The sequence below is a fragment of the Diplotaxodon limnothrissa genome, linkage group LG13, assembly GCF_057381915.1.
Source record: "Diplotaxodon limnothrissa isolate DT_005_m linkage group LG13, D_limnothrissa_male_GT1.1, whole genome shotgun sequence".
NCBI lineage: Eukaryota > Metazoa > Chordata > Actinopteri > Cichliformes > Cichlidae > Diplotaxodon > Diplotaxodon limnothrissa.
Window position 1 is genome coordinate 32,504,375 of NC_140608.1, and position 20,323 is coordinate 32,524,697.

General features: G+C 44.4%; 1 protein-coding gene across 5 annotated transcripts in view; it reads right to left on the reverse strand.

Moving 5' to 3' along the window:
* Nucleotides 1-11,478: 11,478 nt before the first annotated feature.
* Nucleotides 11,479-20,323, reverse strand: part of ubr2 (ubiquitin protein ligase E3 component n-recognin 2) — a 55,933-nt gene continuing 47,088 nt past the window's right edge. For 2 of the 5 annotated variants that reach the window (XM_085368964.1, XM_085368966.1), the window contains exons 26-46: nt 20,012-20,114; nt 19,536-19,645; nt 19,360-19,443; nt 19,078-19,256; nt 18,608-18,816; nt 18,434-18,527; nt 18,203-18,364; nt 17,960-18,048; nt 17,825-17,885; nt 17,593-17,741; nt 17,439-17,494; nt 17,166-17,262; nt 13,856-13,923; nt 13,627-13,765; nt 13,450-13,537; nt 13,242-13,372; nt 13,054-13,162; nt 12,842-12,976; nt 12,546-12,716; nt 12,367-12,468; nt 11,479-12,271 (exon numbers count right to left, since the gene is read on the reverse strand). In XM_085368964.1, coding sequence (XP_085225090.1) covers nt 12,130-12,271; nt 12,367-12,468; nt 12,546-12,716; nt 12,842-12,976; nt 13,054-13,162; nt 13,242-13,372; nt 13,450-13,537; nt 13,627-13,765; nt 13,856-13,923; nt 17,166-17,262; nt 17,439-17,494; nt 17,593-17,741; nt 17,825-17,885; nt 17,960-18,048; nt 18,203-18,364; nt 18,434-18,527; nt 18,608-18,816; nt 19,078-19,256; nt 19,360-19,443; nt 19,536-19,645; nt 20,012-20,114 — 2,478 coding nt within the window. In that variant the 3' untranslated portion in view covers nt 11,479-12,129. Of the gene's footprint in view, nt 12,272-12,362; nt 12,469-12,545; nt 12,717-12,826; nt 12,977-13,053; nt 13,163-13,241; nt 13,373-13,449; nt 13,538-13,626; nt 13,766-13,855; nt 13,924-16,590; nt 16,597-17,165; nt 17,263-17,438; nt 17,495-17,592; nt 17,742-17,824; nt 17,886-17,959; nt 18,049-18,202; nt 18,365-18,433; nt 18,528-18,607; nt 18,817-19,077; nt 19,257-19,359; nt 19,444-19,535; nt 19,646-20,011; nt 20,115-20,323 lie in introns of all 5 variants that reach the window. The other 3 variants (XM_085368967.1, XM_085368963.1, XM_085368965.1) reach the window with 3 other exon arrangements.

Here is a 20,323-nt window from a genome sequence, read left to right on the forward strand (position 1 = left end):
CCCCCGACGCCCTAAGCCTGTCCCTACCCCCACACCAATCACAACAGTGAAGGCGGGACCAAACTATGACCCCCCCACCCCCACTAGGTGATGGAGCTGATCAAAGGAGCCCAGAGCAATTGATCTGATGTGGTGGCAGAGGCTGTATCAAGACTAATGTAATCTAATAGATAATTTCTATATTGGTTAGAATTAAGATTGTTTTTATTTTTCCAGTTCATGAGGACAGTTTTCTTGGTGATGCATAGGGCAGTGAAAACCATATGGGCTATATTCTTTTCTGAAGTGACATTATCTAAGCTGCCCAACAAACACACTAAGGGGGAAGTTGGAATTTTTACATTTCAGACACTTTGATAAGTCTTCACATATCTTGCGCCAAAACTTCTGCACTGGTGGACAGAACCAAAGAGCGTGAATGTAATTGTCTGGTGTATTGCCTTGACAGTGTGAGCAGTTGTTGGAAGATGTAAAGCCCATCTTGAACATCCGATGACCTGTATAGTGCACTCTATGTAGTATTTTGTATTGTATTAATTGCAGACTGGGATTTTTAATCAATTTAAAGGTTTTTAAGCATACCTGAGACCAGAAGTTTTGGTCTAAGCTGACTGATAAATCTGCTTCCCACTTTGCAATAGGAAGGGATATTGATTCATCTAATTTAGAAAGTGTTCTGTATATTTTAGATAATAATTTGGGGGATTTAAGAGTAAGGAAATGTGCCGCACTTGGTGGTGTTTGTAATTCAACTTGACTGAGGTTAAATTTCTTTTTTACTATGGATTTAATTTGTTGATATTCTAAAAATCTTTTCTTGTTGATCCCATATTGTGCAACTAGTCTGTCAAATGGAATAAATTCTGTTCCCTCTAATATATGTTCTAAGTATTTAATTCCTTTACAACTCCATTCTGGGAAATTAATCATATTATTGTTTTGTAATATGTCAGGGTTATTCCAGATAGGTGTACGTTTGCATGGGATTAATGAAGACTCCGTTATTTTTAGAAACTCCCACCATGCTGTCAGAGAGAAGCTGATGTTGATACTTTTAAAGCATTCATGTCTTTTGATGTTTGAGCTAATAAATGGTAGGTCTGAAATCTCTAGATCCTTGCATAGTGCCTGTTCAACATCTAGCCAGCGCTCATCTAAGAAGGTATGTTTTGACCATTCTGAGATGAACTGAAGCCTGTTGGCTAAGAAGTATTGGTGAAAATTAGGCAGATCTAATCCTCCTCTATCCTTGGTTCTTTGTAGAGATGGCACGATACCACTTTTTTATGTCCAATACCGATACCGATATCATAAATTTGGATATCTGCCGATACTGATATGAATCCGATATAGTGTTTTTTAATCAACAAAACTGTTTTTTAAATATCTTGCTGCATTTTGTATAAGTTCATACTCAAGTTTAAAACAACAACTACACTAAAGCTATTCTGTTATACCTGTATGCAAAAAAAAATATTTCATAGTTCAGCAATACTGATCAATCTAATAAACTTAAACCTACACCATCCTCCCTATTCTGGTATTTTAAAGAGTACTTAGCGTAAATATTAAGCAACCTAACTAATAGGGTTCCAACTCCCAGCAACAACAAAAATAAATAAATAAAAAATAGGGAACCACCCTCCACCTCATGATGCTTAATCGACGTAATCAACCTTAATTTGATGCAGTGTGAAAAAAAATGCACAGAAATCAATTATTTTTCAAGAAATATTAAATAGATTCAACATCTTTCTTCAACAAAATTGCAGACTGCACAGATGGTACCTTCCCAAAGGAAAGAGTACTATAGCTTACTAGGGTATATTAGACTTAATAGTCACTATATACAGTAATTGACTTCTATTCATTTTACATCAAATTAAAACTTTGGGTGTAAGATTTGGATAATAATAAGCTAGACATTTTAAATGAGAATAAGAAAGAAAAGTATGTCTTTGTGCCCCCTTTTCCCTGTTAATGCCCTATCGGCCCCCCTGGCTAAACTTTGCTAGATCCGCCCCTGCACAGTTACCAGCCGTCAGCTACGTAGAAAAAGATCCTCGAGTAGAAAGTAATATTAAATACATTCTAACAACAGCTGATCAAGCTTAAACGTGCTGCTGTTGTTCAGCCGCTGGTTTCCTCTTTCTGGTGCAAAGTGGGCCGAAAACAAAGAAGAGAGACGGAGTCCCGACAGAAAAGCCGATCAGCTGATCATTAAGCAGTTTCATGATTGAAGTAGCAGCGAGAAGAGGCAGTCGCTTGTTAAGCTTAACGCAGGAATGCTTTACAAACATTCAGAGATGGACTTACACACTTGCTTTACTTCTCTCGGGGATAACTTTGTCGGAGATGAAATGCCGGGTTGCTAGCGAAGCTCCAAATGCTATCCAGACCACCGACAGGTCCCACATGCCACAGCCGCTCTATCACGTGATGCATACTGCTCCGACGTGCTAACGTTCTGAGGTGAGTTACGGCGTGTTGCAAGTTTTGTGAGGTGCTTTCGTGATATTTAATGGATCGGATTACATTTTTTATTTTTCTCCGATATCCGATCCAGTAATTTAGGTCAGTATCGGACCGATACCGATACGTAATATCGGATCGGTCCATCTCTAGTTCTTTGTAGCGTTTTTAAGCTGATATGCGGGGGTTTATCTTTCCAAAGGAATTTGGAAATATATGAATCCAGAGATCTGAACCAATCTTGTGATGGTTTGTTAGGGATCATCAAAAATAAGTAATTTATTTTTGGCAAGATCATCATTTTTATAGTGGCGACCCTTCCCATGAGTGATATGGGTAAAGATTTCCATCTAGTCAGATCGCCTTCTACTTTCTTTAGAAGTGGGATGTGGTTTAATTTAGTTAAGTCTGAAAGCTTAGGAGAAACATTAATACCTTAATATTTAATATTTCCGGATTGCAGTGGGGCAGAGGAAGAATTATGGAAGGAGCAGTTAATGGGGAGAACTGTGGATTTTGGCCAGTTAATTGAATAATCTGAAACTCTTGAAAACCAGTTTAGTAGAGTAATTACCTCAGAGAGGTTGGTTTGTGTGTTTTGCAGAAAAAGCAACACATCATCCGCATAGAGACTGATTTTATGTTCTATGTTCTTACATTTTATGCCCTTAATTGTTGTAGCCTGTCTAAATGCTGCTGCTAGAGGTTCGATAAAAATTGCAAAAAGTGAAGGGGAGAGTGGGCATCCCTGTCTGGTGCCCCTCAGGAGACAGAAGCTGGAGGATGTCTGGTCATTTGTTCTGATACGAGCTGTTGGGGAATTGTATAATATTCTTATCCAGTTTATGAAAGTTGCAAATAAAAATTTCCAGTTAACTCTATCAAATGCTTTTTCTGCATCTAGAGATAATATTGTGGTTTCGATGTTTTTATTGTATGAGTAGTCTATTAAATTAAGTAATCTACAAGTGTTTGTTGAGGAGTGCCGACCTTTTATGAAACCAGTTTGGTCAGGATGAATTAAGAGGGGGGTTATTTTCTCTAATCTCTTTGAGAGAGCTTTGCAGATTATTTTAAGGTCTACATTTAAAAGAGAAATTGGACGATAGCTTGAGGGAAATAAAGGGTCTTTGCCTGGTTTTAGCAGGAGACTAATGTTGGCAGAATTCATATTTGGTGGTAGTCTGCCATTTTCCTCGATTTCCTGCATCATTCCGTGGAATACTGGTGCCAGAATTGTCCAGAATTCTTTGTAGAATTCTGCAGGAAAGCCGTCTGGACCTGGAGCCTTATTATTGGGCATACTTATCAGGGCTTCCTGGAATTCACTTGGCGTCAGTGGCAAATCCAGTTCCATTGCTTGACTGTCTAGTAATTTTGGAAGAGTTACGCTGTCAAGGAACAGATCAATTTCATTTTTAGATGGGTTTATTTGTGGTGAGTATAAAGTTTCATAGAAATCCCTAAAAATTTTGTTTATTCTTCCAGGGTCATATATTGTGTTCCCCGATAAATCTTTAGCAGCACATATAGTTGTTTTTTCTTTATTTATTTTTAACTGGTTAGCTAGAAATCGACCTGATTTGTTACTGTGTTCAAAATTCTGCAAGCGAAGTCTTTGTATAAGGAATTGTGTTTTTTTATTAATAGTTTCATTTAATTCTAGTTTTGTCTTGCGTATTTTGTTCAATGTTTCCTGATCTTGGTCGCACGCGTAGGCTTCTTCTAGTGATTTGATGGTTTTTTCTAATTCCTGAATATTTTTGTTTTCTTTTTTCTTTTTATGTGATGAGAAAGAAATTATTTTACCTCTCATCACAGCTTTCCCTGCTTCCCATAGAACAGAAGCAGATATTCCGGGAGTGTCATTAAAATCTAAATATGAAGTCCATTCCTTTTTAAAATATTTAATAAAGTCTTCATCTTTAAGCAATGATGTATTAAATCTCCAGTTTTTACTTGGCGTAGTGTTATTCTTGTGCATTAGTGTTAAAGATACAGGAGCATGATCGCTGACAGCTATAGGATGAATCTCAGTGTCTGAAATGTCGTTCAGCAGTGAGCTGCTGACCAGAAAATAATCCAGACGAGAGTAAGAGTGATGGACATGTGAGAAAAAAGTATATTCCTTACTGTTGGGGTGAAGGGAGCGCCATGCATCGCAAAGACCAAAGTCGCTCATATACTGTTTGATTATATTTGTGGATTGCCAATTGCGCTGAGTTCCTGTTGTGTTGAGCCTATCCATGTCTTCATTTAGTCCAAGGTTGAGGTCACCGCCAAGAATGAGTGTGCATTCGAGGTGTTCAGAGAGTGCACTAAAAAATCCGTGGAAGAATGAGGGTTCATCAACATTTAGAATAGAATAGAATAGAATAGAATTCAACTTTATTGTCATTGCACATGCACAGGTACAGGGCAACGAAATGCAGTTTGCATCCATCCAGAAGTGCTTAGTGATATAGATATATTACAATATATATTAGCAATAATATAGATATGTAAGTATATTACAGAAATGGGTCTATTATGTTATAATGTACACGGTATGAAGTATGTTGTGAATATTCTATAACTATAAGTATGTACAGGCTGTAGTGAGTACAAGCTATGTACAGGATATGGACAGGATATAAATATGAAAAACTATACAGAATATGAAATAAATAACTTTACAGGAATCTGAGATATACAGCTATACAGAAATGGGAACTATGCAAGTTGTAAACAGTTGTAGGGTTAAAAATTATCGTATGTACAGAATGATTGTTTACACAGGGCTATACAGTAGTGCAGTTAAGGTAAGTGAGGGTGTGGATAATTTCTACAGAGGCTATATAAAGTGCTAGTGGTTGTGAGTGGTGGTTCAGTCCATATTATTATTGTGTGTTTGAGGGTACAGTTGTCCATTGTGTGTGTGTGTGTATGTTCAGTCCATGAGTTAACGTGGGTCAGATGTCAGGAGGCAGAGTTCAGGAGTCTGACAGCTGTGGGGAAGAAGCTGTTCCGGTACCTGGTGGTCTTAGTCCGGAGGCTCCTGTAGCGCCTCCCAGAGGGCAGGAGGGTGAAGAGTCCATGTGATGGGTGACTGGGGTCTCTGATGATTTTCCCAGCCCTTTTCAGACACCGCTTCCTGTAGATGTCTTTTATGGCAGGAAGTGGTGCTCCGGCGATGCGCTGGGCAGTTTTCACGACCCTCTGCAACGCCTTCCGGTCCGAGGCAGAGCAGTTCCCGTACCAGACTGTTATACAGTTGGTCAGGATGCTCTCGATGGTGCAGCGATAGAAGTTCACCAGGATGTCTGAGGACAGGTGGTTCTTCCTCAGAGTCCTCAAGAAGAAGAGGCGCTGGTGAGCCTTCTTGACCAGCTTGGAGCAGTTGGTCGTCCAGGTGAGATCCTCGGAGATGTGGACTCCCAGGAACTTGAAGCTGCTCACACGCTCCACAGCCGTCCCCTTAATGTGGATGGGTGGATGTGGGTCAGCATTCCTCCTGTAGTCCACGATGAGCTCCTTGGTCTTCTCGGTGTTAAGCAGCAGGTTGTTTGTGCCGCACCACTCAGCCAGACGATCCACCTCCTCCCTGTAGGCGGCCTCATCGTTGTCACTGATGAGGCCAATCACCGTGGTGTCATCTGCAAACTTAATGATGGTGTTGGAACCATCAGCAGGTCTGCAGTCGTGGGTGAAGAGGGAGTAGAGGAAAGGGCTCATCACACAGCCTTGTGGTACACCGGTGTTCATTGTGATGGTAGATGAGCAGCGGTTATCCAGCCGGACATGTTGGGGGCGGTTGGTCAGGAAGTCCAGTAACCATTTGCAGATGAGGGAACTGATGCCCAGGTCTGTCAGTTTCCTGATGAGTTGTGAGGGGTGGATTGTATTGAATGCTGAACTGAAGTCTATAAACAGCATTCTGGCGTAGGTGTTGTTGTTGTCCAGGTGTGAGAGGACAGAGTGCAGTGCGATGGAGACTGCATCCTCTGTGCTCCTGTTCTGGCGGTATGCGAATTGGTGGGGGTCCAGGGTGGGGGGGAGACAGGATTTGAAGTGTGCTAGGACCAGCTGCTCTAAGCACTTAGTGATGATGGGGGTGAGTGCTACTGGGCGGTAGTCATTGAGGCAAGATGGGTTGGAGTTTTTGGGTATCGGGACGATGGAGGTGGAGTTGAAGCAGGCCGGTACCACAGCGTGGGCCAAGGACAGGTTGAATATGTCTGTCAGCACTCCTGCACCATTGGACCATATATACTTACAATACATAGTTTTTTGTTCAATATTGATAGTTTAATAATTAGAAATCTACCCTCTGGATCTATAACTGTATCGAGTACTGTAAAATTAACATTTTTATGTATTAAAATTGCTACTCCCCGTTGTCTAGAATTATAACAGGCTGCAAACACGTTAGGAAACTCAGGTGTTTTAAGTTCGTTTAAACCTGTGACAGGTCTGTGAGTTTCTTGTAATAAAACAACATCTGCCTGTAGTTTTTTAAGCTGGTTAAATATCTTTAACTTCTTTCCTCTGGTGCCAGCTCCATTTACATTCCATGTGACAAACCTCAGCATGCCCATAATTGTGTGTGTATGTCTAATGATGTACGCTGGGTGTTTCGTTTAGACAGGTGGAGAGAATGTGGAAGCATCCCTTGTTTGTAAATAGAAAGAGAAAAAAAGTGTGGTGAGAGGCTCCATAAGTCTGACTATGTGTGTGAATATTCACTAATATGAACAAGCGTGGCTTGCTTATGTGTCCTGCAAGTCTGTGCGTGCTGTGAGGCTGTTGTGAATGTGCTGCCGTTGAGCGGATGTGTTTGCGTGATCGTGGTGTGAAAATATGGAGAAATAGAGGGTGTTGTTTGTAGGTGAGTGGGGAAGTGGGTGATCACAGAGGTGAAACACAAGAGAAAGAAAGAAACCACATGAACTGTGAGCAACAACAAAAGAAAAGAAACGAAACGGAAACATTCCAATTAAAGCAATGACGGAGGGTGACGGTGTTATATCTGCTATGACATCATATTGATATTACTAGGTTAAACCCATGTTAAAGGGGAAAGTGTGAATGAATAAGAAAAGAGTGTAGCGGGTTCTTATCTGGAGTGCAGTCAATATAACCACGGTGTGGTGCCGAGGTCGCGGTACAGCTGTCCGTTCACGTAGAGCCGGTCCACGGCGATGACAGCACGGAAGCCTTTCTGGATGAAGCTACGTCGAACTGGGAACAGGACCTTGCGTCGTTCCAGGATCTCTTTGGGGAACTGGTCGTTCACGCTGAAGTCCGTTCCTTTCAGCTCTCTGCCGCGACTCTTCACCTGTTCCTTCTGTTTGAATTGACCGAATTTGGCCACAATAGGCCGTGGTCTCCCGGTCCGCGACCTCACGCCCCCCAAGCGATGTACTCTATCAAAGTCGATGTTCTTTACGGTGTCCTCCGGCAGCTTCAGGTGGATTTTGATGAAGCTTTTCACCGTTGCCTCCGCGTCCTCTCCGGCAGATTCTGGAATACCAGAAAACACAAGATTATCTCTCATGCTACGGGCTTGTAGATCGATAACGGACTCTTTTATTTTTTTATTTTCAATGTTTAGCTGGGTCACGTTATTGGTGAGAGATTTGACCGACTCCCGTAGCATGGCATTTTCAGCGGCAAGCGTTTCCACCTGCTGCTGGCTGAATTCCAGGGATTCTCTCAGAGATTTAAATTCCCGGTGTAAAATCTCCACCAGGGACAGCCTCGCATCGAAACTGGACAATCGCTTGTCGATTGACTCCAGGATGTCTGCGATGTCTTTGCCGGCAGGCGATGTTGTACCGGGGGAGTCTGCCGGGCGACATCTCTTCGATGACGGCGTCTCAATTTTGGTCGGGGAGGATGCACTCTGGGCCTTCTTCATTACTAAATCTTGAAAACAGCGGTCGATGTAATCTTGGAGAGCGTCTAAACTCTCCCCGTTGTCCTCCAGGGTGTTAGAGATGATAAAACAGATGTTGTTAGTTATATGACAATTGATTAGTATATTTGGTAATACTGAAGCTTGAAAAACTTTTGTTAAACTCTATGCTACCATTTGCTTTTTTTCCACCAATTCTCCGGCGTCTGACGTCACCTACAACATGGGTCGCTTACCTTACTCGTCACTTACCGTCGCTTACCTTGATGCACTCTCAATCATCCAGGGAAGGAAATCCCAAAAGTTGATTCTGTTCATCTGGACGTTTGGAGAAACGTTTCATCATCATCAGGTGACGTCTTCAGTCTCAGCTGACTGCAGGTTTCCAACCTTATAAACAGGACATTTGCATAATGACAAAAACTAGCACCACTGACTAAGAATGGCCTGTGAGGTCAGTTTATCAAGATTAAAATGCAAACTGCGATGACCATTGATCAACAACCACTGATCAATCACCAATGATCCTATAACTCTGAAGGTTTTTGGCTTCGATCCTCATCCCGTTGGTAGGCAGCTCTGAACACCACATCCAGAACACCTTGTATTTTGTTGAGAAGGTGAGAGATGTCGTTATGGAGGCAGATGAAACCATGGTTTTGTACGATGTTACATCTCTCTTCACTTGCGTTCCAGTCATGGAAGCATTAGAGGTGGCTTGGCACTTTCGTGGATAAAATCATATCCCTCAGGAACTTTTGTCTTACGTTGGGTTAGGCCTCATCCTCTCTGGTCCCTCTGCCATGGGGGGTACCGCAGGGATCTATTCTTGGGCCATTATTGTTTTCATTGTATCTCCTGCACTGGGTACGATCTTCAGAAACACAATTGCATTTCTTCTATATGCTGATGATTGCCAGCTTTCAGTCACTCTCATAGCTCCTCCATAGGACATGCTTGATCGTCTTAGTGATGATAAATCAGGGATCACTCAAAATCTTTTAAATTTTAATGAACATAAAACAGAAGCAATTTTATTTGGTCCCAGTCGTTCCTCTGGTACCCCAGATGTTGACTTTGCTGCTCTGACCCTCACCTGAAGAGCTCAGTTACTAATCTTGGGATAAAAATCGACTCTGCACTTAGTTTTGATGGCCACGTAAACGGGGTGGTGAAATCTTCATCCTATCACCTCAGCCGTCTGTCGAAGGTCAAGCCTTCTTTCTCAAATGCTCTCAGTCCTGAAAGCACAGCTGAAACTTAGAGACAGAGTGTTCTCTATTGTGGCTCCGAAGCTTTGGATGATCTTCGTCTTCACATCAGGCAGTCTACATCAGTGCTGGTTTTTAAATCCACATTAAAAACTTATTTTCACTCGCTGGCCTTTGACTCGGTGGGTAACTGATAATGTTATTTTATTGTTATCATTATTGTTATTTATTCATCATATTTATTATTCTTACTGTCCCTCTTATATTTCTGTTGTGCAGCACTTCAAAAACAGCACATGGCTGACCAAAGTGCTTTAGAAATAAACTATGGTATGGTAGTGGAAAAGAGGGCTTTGCTATCCTACCCTGGAACACCACCAAGCCATTGGTTGAGATATGTGGATGACACCTGGGTGAAAATCAAATCTCAGGACGTACCACATTTCACAGATCACATTAACTTGTTGGACTGACACATCAAATTCACCAGGGAGGATATGAAAAGTGGCAGGTTAGTCTTCTTAGACTGTGAGATTTCCATCAGTAATGGGGGACATCTAAAAGCTGATGTGTACCGGAAACCTACGCATACGGATCAGTATCTAAGGTTTGACTCTCATCATCCACTAGTGCCAAGTTTGGCCCTTCTGGTACAGAGCGCGAGTGTTGTGTGATCTGTTCAGTTTAGTGTTAAGGTGATGGATAAGATGTTGCACAAATGGAAGAAAGCAGTCTTACATATTTGTTTAATATGTGCGTTGAAGGACATGTCCTGGTCAAAAATGACTCCAAGGTTCCTCACAGCGTTACTGGAGGCCAAGGTAATGCCATCCAGAGTAAGAATCTGCTTAGAGACCATATTTCTAAGATTTTCAGGGCCGAGTACAATAACCTCAGTTTGATCTGAATTAAGAAGCAGAAAGTTAGCGGCCATCCAGGTCTTTATGTCTTTAAGACATTCCTGCAGTTTAACTCATTGGTGTGTGTTATCTGGCTTCATGGACAGATAGAGCTGGGTGTCATCTGCATAGCAGTGTAAATGTATGCTATGTCTTCTAATGATACTGCCTAAGGGAAGCATGTATAATGTAAACAGAATTGGTCCTAGCACTGAACCCTGTGAAACTCCATAATTAACCTCAGTGTGTGAAGAGGACTCTCCATTTACATGCACAAACTGGAGTCTGTTAGTTAAAACTGTCAAATTTCTGAGTGAGTTTTTACTAAAAATGAGAAGACTGGGAAAACCTAAAAAAAAAAAAAAAAAAAAAAAAAGAAACCCTAAAGACGCCCTGAGTGAGTCTGAGAGGACTTACAAGCGGCATTGGTCAGATTAGGCAAAGCTGAAGGAGCTTTTATGAGCCAACTTAAGAATGGATGTATCAATCACTGACAAGCAAAAAAAACAAAAAACAAAACTTAATAAAATAGAATAAAATTAAAAATTGTTTCACCTCCAAGTATATGTCATCAACTTATCAGGTTCCTGACAAATCGCTGACGATTTGTCGTGTCGCTGACGTCACCTAGCCTTCCACAAGAAAGCGACTCAACTGAGTCTGACTGAAGTTTCTGATACAGTAAATCACCTATAAATGAATACACCTCAATATGAGCAATACACACACATTCTTACCTTTTATAGGATTTCCACATTTTCATGTTTGCTCAGCGCAATTAAAAGTTGTCAATATAAAAAAACAACAACAACCAATCTTTGCTTCACTTGAACAAGCTCCACCTCCAGCAGGTGTTTTCTCAGTTTATTGATTAGCTACTTCTTTACCTCCACAGATTTGACCCACCTGGCAGGTGAGAGCAGGCTTACTGGAATGTCTATGTCCTCATAACAGGGTATCTGCCCCTGAAGTAATGAACTGACAGGAAGTGATGTCACTTTAAAGTTTTTATTGTTTTTATCATACACGTCCTCGTTTATACAGGAATTCACATATTAACAGATCATGTGATCAATGAGGCGCTCAGCTGACAGCCATTAAAAAATACCCCCAAAAAACAAAAGACATCAAGCTGAAGACCTGACCGCGCCATGTTTTAAATAATTCTCAGCATTCAAAAGTAAAACACAGAAAGTGACATCACACAGCACGCCACCAATCAGTTCTAAGCAAAATGTTAAACTAAAGTAAAAAGCGATCGATCGCTGATATGTGCTCTGATATGTCTTCACTGATCAGTCTTCAGCTGAAGCTCAACCCCTACCAGACACTTTACTGACCATCCATCCATCAATCTGCTACCATGGAGATGGCTGCTTTATGCTCTTAGCCAATCAGAAATGAAGGTGGTGATGTGTTTGAAGTCAGGAGGCAGGGCGTCACTGGACCGAATTCGAGTTTCCTGTTCCTGTCCCACACTGATTGGTGGAGAGACATGTGGAGGGTCAAAGGTGAAAAATCCCTGAAAGCAACTTAGCATCAAGCAGGCAGCTTATTGGTTCAAGGATGTGGTTTTATATAGAAAGGGGCGGGACACAATTGAGAGCCAATCAGTGTCTCTCTAAGGGCAGGGGCGGCGCAGAGTCAAACATCACAGGTGCTGCCAGTCGATAGCAACCAGCGCCTGATTGGCCTCCTGGGCGTGACCTATGACCTCAGCGATGCCGTGCTGGCGCCACAGGCGCTCGATCTTCCTGTAACGCTCGGCACACAGGTGGAGAGGATTCCCACGCCTGTAACAAACAAATAAACAGGTAGAGGGTGTGGTCAGGGGTGGGGCCAAACAAACTGGTAGAGGGGGTGGGGCTGAACAACCAAACGTACATACTTGAGGCCCTGGTCAGTTTCTCCATAGTCATCCAGGTATGGGGGCGGGTAGAAGCAGCCCTTTGTTTTACCTGCTACAAACAACACCTGACTCTCTCTGACCCTGCTCACACACAGACACACACAGGTTAGCAGGGCATGGCCGAGCGACATGCGTCAGTTCACTTGTGCAGGCGTTACCTGAGGAATAGGCCGAGGCCAGCTCCGCAGGTGAAGGTGTGTGCGGTGCAGGCGCCCACGTCCTCGCCGTCCACCTCCGTCTGACAGCAGTAACTCTGAGAGCACAGCATGCAGCCGCACACCAGGCACAGCGTGGGAGCGCGAGACTTATCCCCGCCTGAGCGCGGACACCTGCACATGTAACACTCAGGTGAGTTCAGATGGGCCGGCAAAGTTTCAGGTCACCTCACAAAAGAACTTCACAGCATTGATCCTTTTTAAATCGATCACTCTGATCTCACTGTGTGTTCACTGACGTGAAGCTGGACGCCTGATTGATGAGCACGCTGTAATCTTCCGGCAACTCGATGAGTCGATTTGACTCTCTGGGGAACCTGATGATGGCTCCGCCCCCCTGCAGGGTCTGTCTCATACCTGGATGACAACACCAACTGAACACACACACAGGAGTGTCAGGTAATGCTTTTCCAGGTACTTTGGAGTATGAGATGCGTCATTCAGGTGTTACCTGTGTATGAGCGGCTTCAGCAGTGTTTGCTGGTTGTGGTGAAGTAGCAGCAGGTTGGAGGGCAGACTGAGGTAGCTGCACAGTGCCTCCCACTGACCAGGACCTGCAACTACAACAAACACACACACTTCTGTGAACACACAGTGTAACAGAATCGTTACAGGAACTTTGCTCGGTGTTCGTCTTACTCATCAGCTCAGCGGGAGGCGCTGTGGAGTTCAGGTAGTGGAAGAAGAGGGCGGCGGCTCGGAGGAACGGCAGGACACCAGCTTTAAGACAACGATACAGCTGCCACCCAGAGGACACCTCAGGTAACACACTGATGATGAAATGAAGTCCTCTTTACTGATTTTGAATGTACTAACAGGGTAAATATGTCTCACAATCCAAACTCACCTGCCCAGGTGTTTCCTCAGTGTGCTGTACAGCTGACAGGTGAGCTCCTCCTCTGATCCACTGTTGTCCTGATCCATACATACCTCCTCTGCACACACAGGTAATACACACAGGTGAGACAGAAGCATCGGGTTCACAAAACTCAAGAGACTGTGTGTGAGTGAGAGAGAGCGACACCTGTGGTGGAGGTGAGCAGGATCTGAACCAGGTGAGCCACAGTGACCAAGTGAAGGAGGTGGAGGTGGCTCGAGTCCACCACACCGCATCCTGATTGGTCCAAACAGTGAACGGAGGAGTATGCCAGCACAGAGTAAACCTGCAGATGCCGAGAAATCAGAGTCACCTGCACCCACCCGACGAAAACGGAGCTTTAAGTGGTCCACGATGGACAGGTGTATAAACTCACCAGCAGGTGAAACATGTCGATCTCGAGGATACTCGGAGTATTTTCTACCTGAGTGTCTGGAACCAGAGCTAAACAAACAAACACACACAATTATATATATATATATATATATATATATATATATATATATATATATATATATATATATATATATATATATATATATACACATATATATACATAACAGATATACATATATATACACACACACTCACACACATGTATAAATATATGTGTATATATATATCAAATAAATGTTATCGCCCTCAATGGTTAATAATTGCAGGATAATTTCCAGAATCAGAATCGTGTTTATTGGCCAAGTATATGTGCAGACACATACAGGGAATTTGGTTCCGGTAGATGGTGGCTCTCAAGCACAGCAATGTAAATCACACACACACACACACACACACACACACACACACACACACACACACACACACACACACACACACACACACACACACACACACACACACACACACACGTCTATATATACACATTACACATACATGGTAAATGGTAAATGGCCTGTATTTATATAGCGCTTTCCTAGTCCCTAAGGACCCCAAAGCGCTTTACACATCCAGTCATCCACCCATTCACACACACATTCACACATACACAAAGCTGTGTAAACCAACTATAAATAACGAATCTAACTTATATACATAAAATACAGAAATGAATGAGGTGGAATGAATACTACAAAATGTGCATAAGGCAGCTGCAGTCTGGCAGTGGGAGCAGTGTGACAGGTCAACTGTTAAGAAGGGAGATGGGAAAGAAAGAGGGGAACGAAACTGTTCCTGTGTCGGGTGGTCCTGGTCTGCAGGCTTCTGTACCGTCTGCCAGAGGGCAGCAGATCAAAAAGTCTGTGTGCAGGGTGTGAGGGGTCTGCGATGATTTTCCCTGCCCGTTTCCTGGTTCTTGAGAGGTACAGATCCTGGATGGAGGGCAGGGGGGTGCCGACGATCCTTTCTGCTGCCCGTACAGTCCGCTGCAGTCTGCTCCTGTCCTGTTTAGTGGCTGCTCCATACCAGACTGTGATGGAGGAGCACAGGACAGACTCAATGACCGCAGTGTAGAACTGGATCAGCAGCTCCTGTGGAAGACTGTACTTCCCCAGTTGTCTCAGGAAGTACATCCTCTGCTGGGTCTTTTTGAGGATGGAGTTGATGTTGGTCTCCCACTCCAGGTCCTGGGAGATGGTTGTACCCAGGAACTTGAAGGTCTTCACAGTTGACACAGGGCTGTCTGATATGGTGAGGGGGAGCAGAGTTGAGGGATGTCTCCTGAAGTCCACTGTCATCTCTACAGTCTTAAGAGTGTTCAGCTCCAGATTGTGCTGACTGCACCAGAGTACCAGCCGCTCAACTTCCTGCCGGTATGCAGACTCATCACCATCTTGAATGAGGCCAATGACAGTGGTGTCATCTGCAAACTTTAGGAGTTTGACAGCTGAGTTACTGGAGGTGCAGTCGTTAGTGTAGAGGGAGAACAGTAGTGGTGAGAGGACACATCCTTGAGGGGCACCAATACTGAGGGACCGGGTTTCAGAGGTGATCTCCCCCAGCCTCACTTGCTGCTTCCTGTCTGTCAGGAAGCTGGTGATCCACTGACAGGTAGCTGGTGACACGCTGAGCTGGGAGAGTTTGGAGGAAAGAAGTTCAGGCACAATGGTGTTAAAAGCCGAACTAAAGTCCACAAACAGGACCCTGGCATAAGTTCCCGGGCGGTCAAGGTGTTGCAGGATGTAATGCAGCCCCATGTTCACTGCATCATCCACTGACCTGTTTGCCCGGTAGGCAAACTGCAGAGGGTCCAGCTGGTGGCCTGTAATGTCTTTCAGATGGGCTAACACCAGTCGTTCGAAGGATTTCATGACCACAGACGTCAAGGCGACAGGTCTGTAGTCATTCAGTCCTGTGATGGTGGATTTCTTGGGAACAGGGATGATGGTGGAGCGTTTGAAGCAGGAGGGAACTTCACACAGCTCCAGGGATCTGTTGAAGATGCGAGTAAAGATGGGAGCCAGCTGTTCAGCACAGGTTTTGAGGCAGGAGGGTGAGACGCGGATGATCTGATATCCTCGTGTTGGTGTTGTTCCCAGACCATCATGAAAATGTTGTTCCAGGTTCAACATTGCAAGTGACCAATCACATTGTTGTGACGTTATTCCTTTGCGCGCCAAGCCATTCATGCATTTATGAAATTCCAATGTTGCAAGGACAATATCAATTCTGCTTACTGTTTATTAAAGGGTTACGGTTAGGGTCAGGGTCCGTTGATCGGTGGACAGAGGCGGTTTCACGCAGCTTAAGTACAGTTTTTTGTTTTACGCCGGTTTTTCCCGAAGTCGCAAAAGTATGACGTCACAACATTCTGATTGGTCACTTGCAACGTTGATCCTGGAACAACATTTAGTATGATGATCTGGGAACAACACCAACACGAGGATATCAGATCAACCGGTGAGACGCCGTCTGGTCCGGGGGCTTTCCTGGGCTTCTGTTTCTGGAATAGTCGGCTCACATCCTGAGTGTGTATTCTGAGTTTCAGGGAGGAGGAAAGGGGGGTCGTTGAGTCTGGATTGGAGAGGGTGGTCGTTCCAAACTGGTAAATAATCAACTTCAAAGTTATCTGGATGAAAATAGTATTTTATCTCCTTTCATCAGGAAACTGCGCAGTACTCTAACTGTTCTCAATGATGTCTATGAAGCCTTGGACACAAAGAACTACAGTGCAGCTCTTTTTATTGATCTAGCAGAAATCTTTGACACTGCTGATCATGGCATTTTATGTCAGACATTACTGGATACCTATGCTTGCTCTCTTCACCTGTTAGATTTGCTGTCTATGGCCAGGCATTCAGATTTATAACTGGCTGCAAACCTTTAACACACCACTGTTCTCAGGTTGACTGGTCCTCATTGGCCCCACGCAGGTATCACTTTCTCTATAAAATCTATTCTGATTTATTGTCCTCTTATATATCAGAGTATATGTTGCACAAACAGTCACAGACTGCAGACTCAGGACATCATTACGTTCGTTGTTCCATCAGTTCGTACAGAGCTTGGGAAGAAGGCTTTCTCCTTTTCTGCTCTGTCCTCATTGCACAACGATCTGAAGCTCTCTTCACTTGCAGACTTCAAAAGACGTACAAATGCGTCTGTGAAATCGTCTCTGGGGACTCTTTTACATTTTGTTTCTTTTATTGTTGAAATTTTAGTGTGTTTGTCAGTAATAGGTCTCTTTTGTAAATTGAGGCATTGAGTGTAAATGAGACTGTGTGTGTTTGTACCTGACAACAGTCTGATGAAGTGGGTGTGAACAGTTTTCAGAGGAGCTGCAGTCCAACACGCTGAACTGAACCTGGTGAGAGAACTCAAACAGTCGTCCTGCAACACACACATTATCAGGTTACCAAGGAAACCACAGCATCCGCCGGAGACCAATCGACGCACAGAACTCAGTAATCAATACACTGATCTATAATATATTCGGTGAACTCTTCTTAAACCCCACCCCCTCTGCCTGACCATTCACAGCTCTTCTTTGTCATAAACAGTGTTACCTGTCGGCAAGGTAAACTTCCAAAAAGTGGCTTCTCCTCATCCATTAGCAGGCGCTCTGCAGAAAAACAAAATAACAGGACAACCTGTGACCTCTCAGGTGGGAGCACACCTGTCTCGGGTGGTTGTGCGTGCATCTGTCTCGGGTGTGTATACCTATGCTTTGGATGGTGTAGGCGCAGGAGGACCAGCTCAGCACCGGGACTCGGGGGTCCTGCTCGTTGGGGTTCACCTTCAGTCCCACCTTATAGGTGGACAGGCTGAAAGTGGTAATCATCTCACTGATGCTGCTTGAGAATGGGTTCCTGTGACATCACAATGACATCATCACCACGTAATGTCCCATTAGGTTATTGATCAGGATCAGTACAAACAGCACATGACTCACTGTGGCGTGAAGTCTACTCTGAACCCTTGAGGAACGACAGGCTCCGCCTCTTCTGCTGCACCTGTAACACACGCATTAATTAACATTAACACACACACGGCTCAGTTTGACTCCGTTTTCTTACAGGTAACTCACCTTCAGACTGCGTCCTGTGTGCAGAGTGCAGAGCTGCTATCAGCTGATTGGTTGTCTTAAGCCACACCTCGAAACTAGGATTTTCAACACTGGAGAAGAAGAAGAAAAAAAAAAAAAAACAGAGAGAGAGAGAGAGAGAAAACCATTCACGCAACATCAGGTAAAAGCCAGGAACCTGTGTACCTGTGGTCAGCACAGGTGTGCTTATTGTGTGAGTGTCTCACTGCAGTCAGGTGAGCGTACCTGTGGTCAGGTGAGGCTGCGTGCGGTAGCATGGGGATCACGGTGTTGCTCAGACACTCGCAGAGTGGACAGAGGAACTCGCCGTTCTCCACATCGTAGCTCGTGTGGCCTCTCAGACGCTGCTGACGCCGCTGCTCCTTCAGCTGTACCGCCTCAAAGTACCTGAACAGAGTGAGGACAGGTGTAACATCCTGAGAGCCGACTGGAAGGTGTGCAAGTGAGGGGAGTCACCTCTGCCAGCAGGTGGCGTGCATGATGTGTCCACAGCTGGCGGTGTGAATCCCCAGACAGAGGTCGGGGTGCATGAACAGGGGGTCACGGTGCTCTGAAACACACGATCACAGGTTAACACCTGAACTTCGACTGGTCACTCGCCTGATGATGTCAAACTGGAGCTCTGCCCACCTGGGTTGGGCAGGTTGCAGTGGCGGTTTTTGGACAGAACAGTGGACCTTTGGACAAATGCTGCAAGCACCATTGCTCTGCTGTGACCTCTGACCTCTTGCTCTTCCTGACACAGGATACAGGTGACCAGCTGTCGGCGCTCAGTCCCTCCCACCCTCCTGGGACCAACAGCCACCTGGGACACACAGGTGAGCTCTGCACTGGGAGGACTGTAAAGCAGGAGGGAGAGGATCTTTTAATATTCTCTGAATAAGCTCTTCAATCACACGTGTGCTCTGCAGCAGGTGAGTCCACAGGTGTACCAGTCCTTGCCTGCACTTAATGTTAAGTGCATTTCATATTCCAACAGATAAATACGGCTTTGTACAGTCATACCTGTGCTCAGCTGATAGTAAGACATCTAGTAAATGTGAATGAAAGTGGGTATACAGGTGTATTAGGAATGTACTGGTGTAAATATGCAGTTGTACCTGTGGTCGGCAGCTGACGTGGACGCCTCCAGCTCTTCCATGCTCTGCTGGAACAGCTCTTTGTTCTCGTTGATGAAGTGTTTCTGCATCTCTGACATCTGAGCCATGATCTTTTCCCTGCGGAGCCTCGCCATCTCCGCTTTCCTCTTCCTCTCTGCCTTATCTTTGTCCCTCATCGTCTGCAGCACGGAACCAATCAATTCATCACTTAATCAACACATACGTTAATGAGCCAATCAGTCAGTAGATAACCAGGGAAGAGGAAGCGGTGCTGAGTCTCACCTCCTCAGAGCCTCTTTCCAGGCTGACGGTAAAAGAGGAGGCTGACGATGTTCGCTCTCTCATCATTTTGATGTTTGACACCATCTACACACACACACAGAGATCATACTGATTCAGCTTCACACCTTCACTCTGGTGTTAATTCACAATGACATCACAGTGACATCAGCGGTTACCTTGAGAATCCAGGTGATCATGTCTTTATGGACTTCCAGGTGAGGAGTGTTCTGCAGACTTTCCAGCAGAGCCAGGACACTTCCTGAAGTACTGGGTGCTTCACCTGGACCTAAACACACACACGCACACACACACACACACACACACACACACACACACACACACACACACACACACACACAGGTAAACACTCAAACACACACACACACACACACACACACACACACACACACACACACACACAGGTAAACACTCAAACACACACACACACACACACACACACACACACACACACACACACACAGGTAAACACTCAAACACACACACACACACAGGTAAACACTCAAACACACACACACACACACACACACACACACAGGTAAACACTCAAACACACACACACACACACACACACACACACACACACACACAGGTAAACACTCAAACACACACACATACACACAGGTGTACTAACGTGTGATCTTGCAGGTGTAGTTGAAAGTGACATCTTCATCTCCGCTGCTGCTCTCCAGCTGCTGCTGCTCTTCCAGCAGAGCCATGCCCACCAGGTGGAGCACCTGCAGGTGAGGTACAAACACACACACACTTTGAATCTGATGTTCATTTTATTTAGGACAGAGGGCGGCCTCTACAGGTGTTTCTGAAGATCACAGTGATGATTACAGTCAGCCATTAAAGCTGGTCACCTGATCTAACACTGATGAACACACGAGAAAACAAAAGCGGGACGCAGAGCTGACTATCGAAAACAGCAACGCAAATCTCC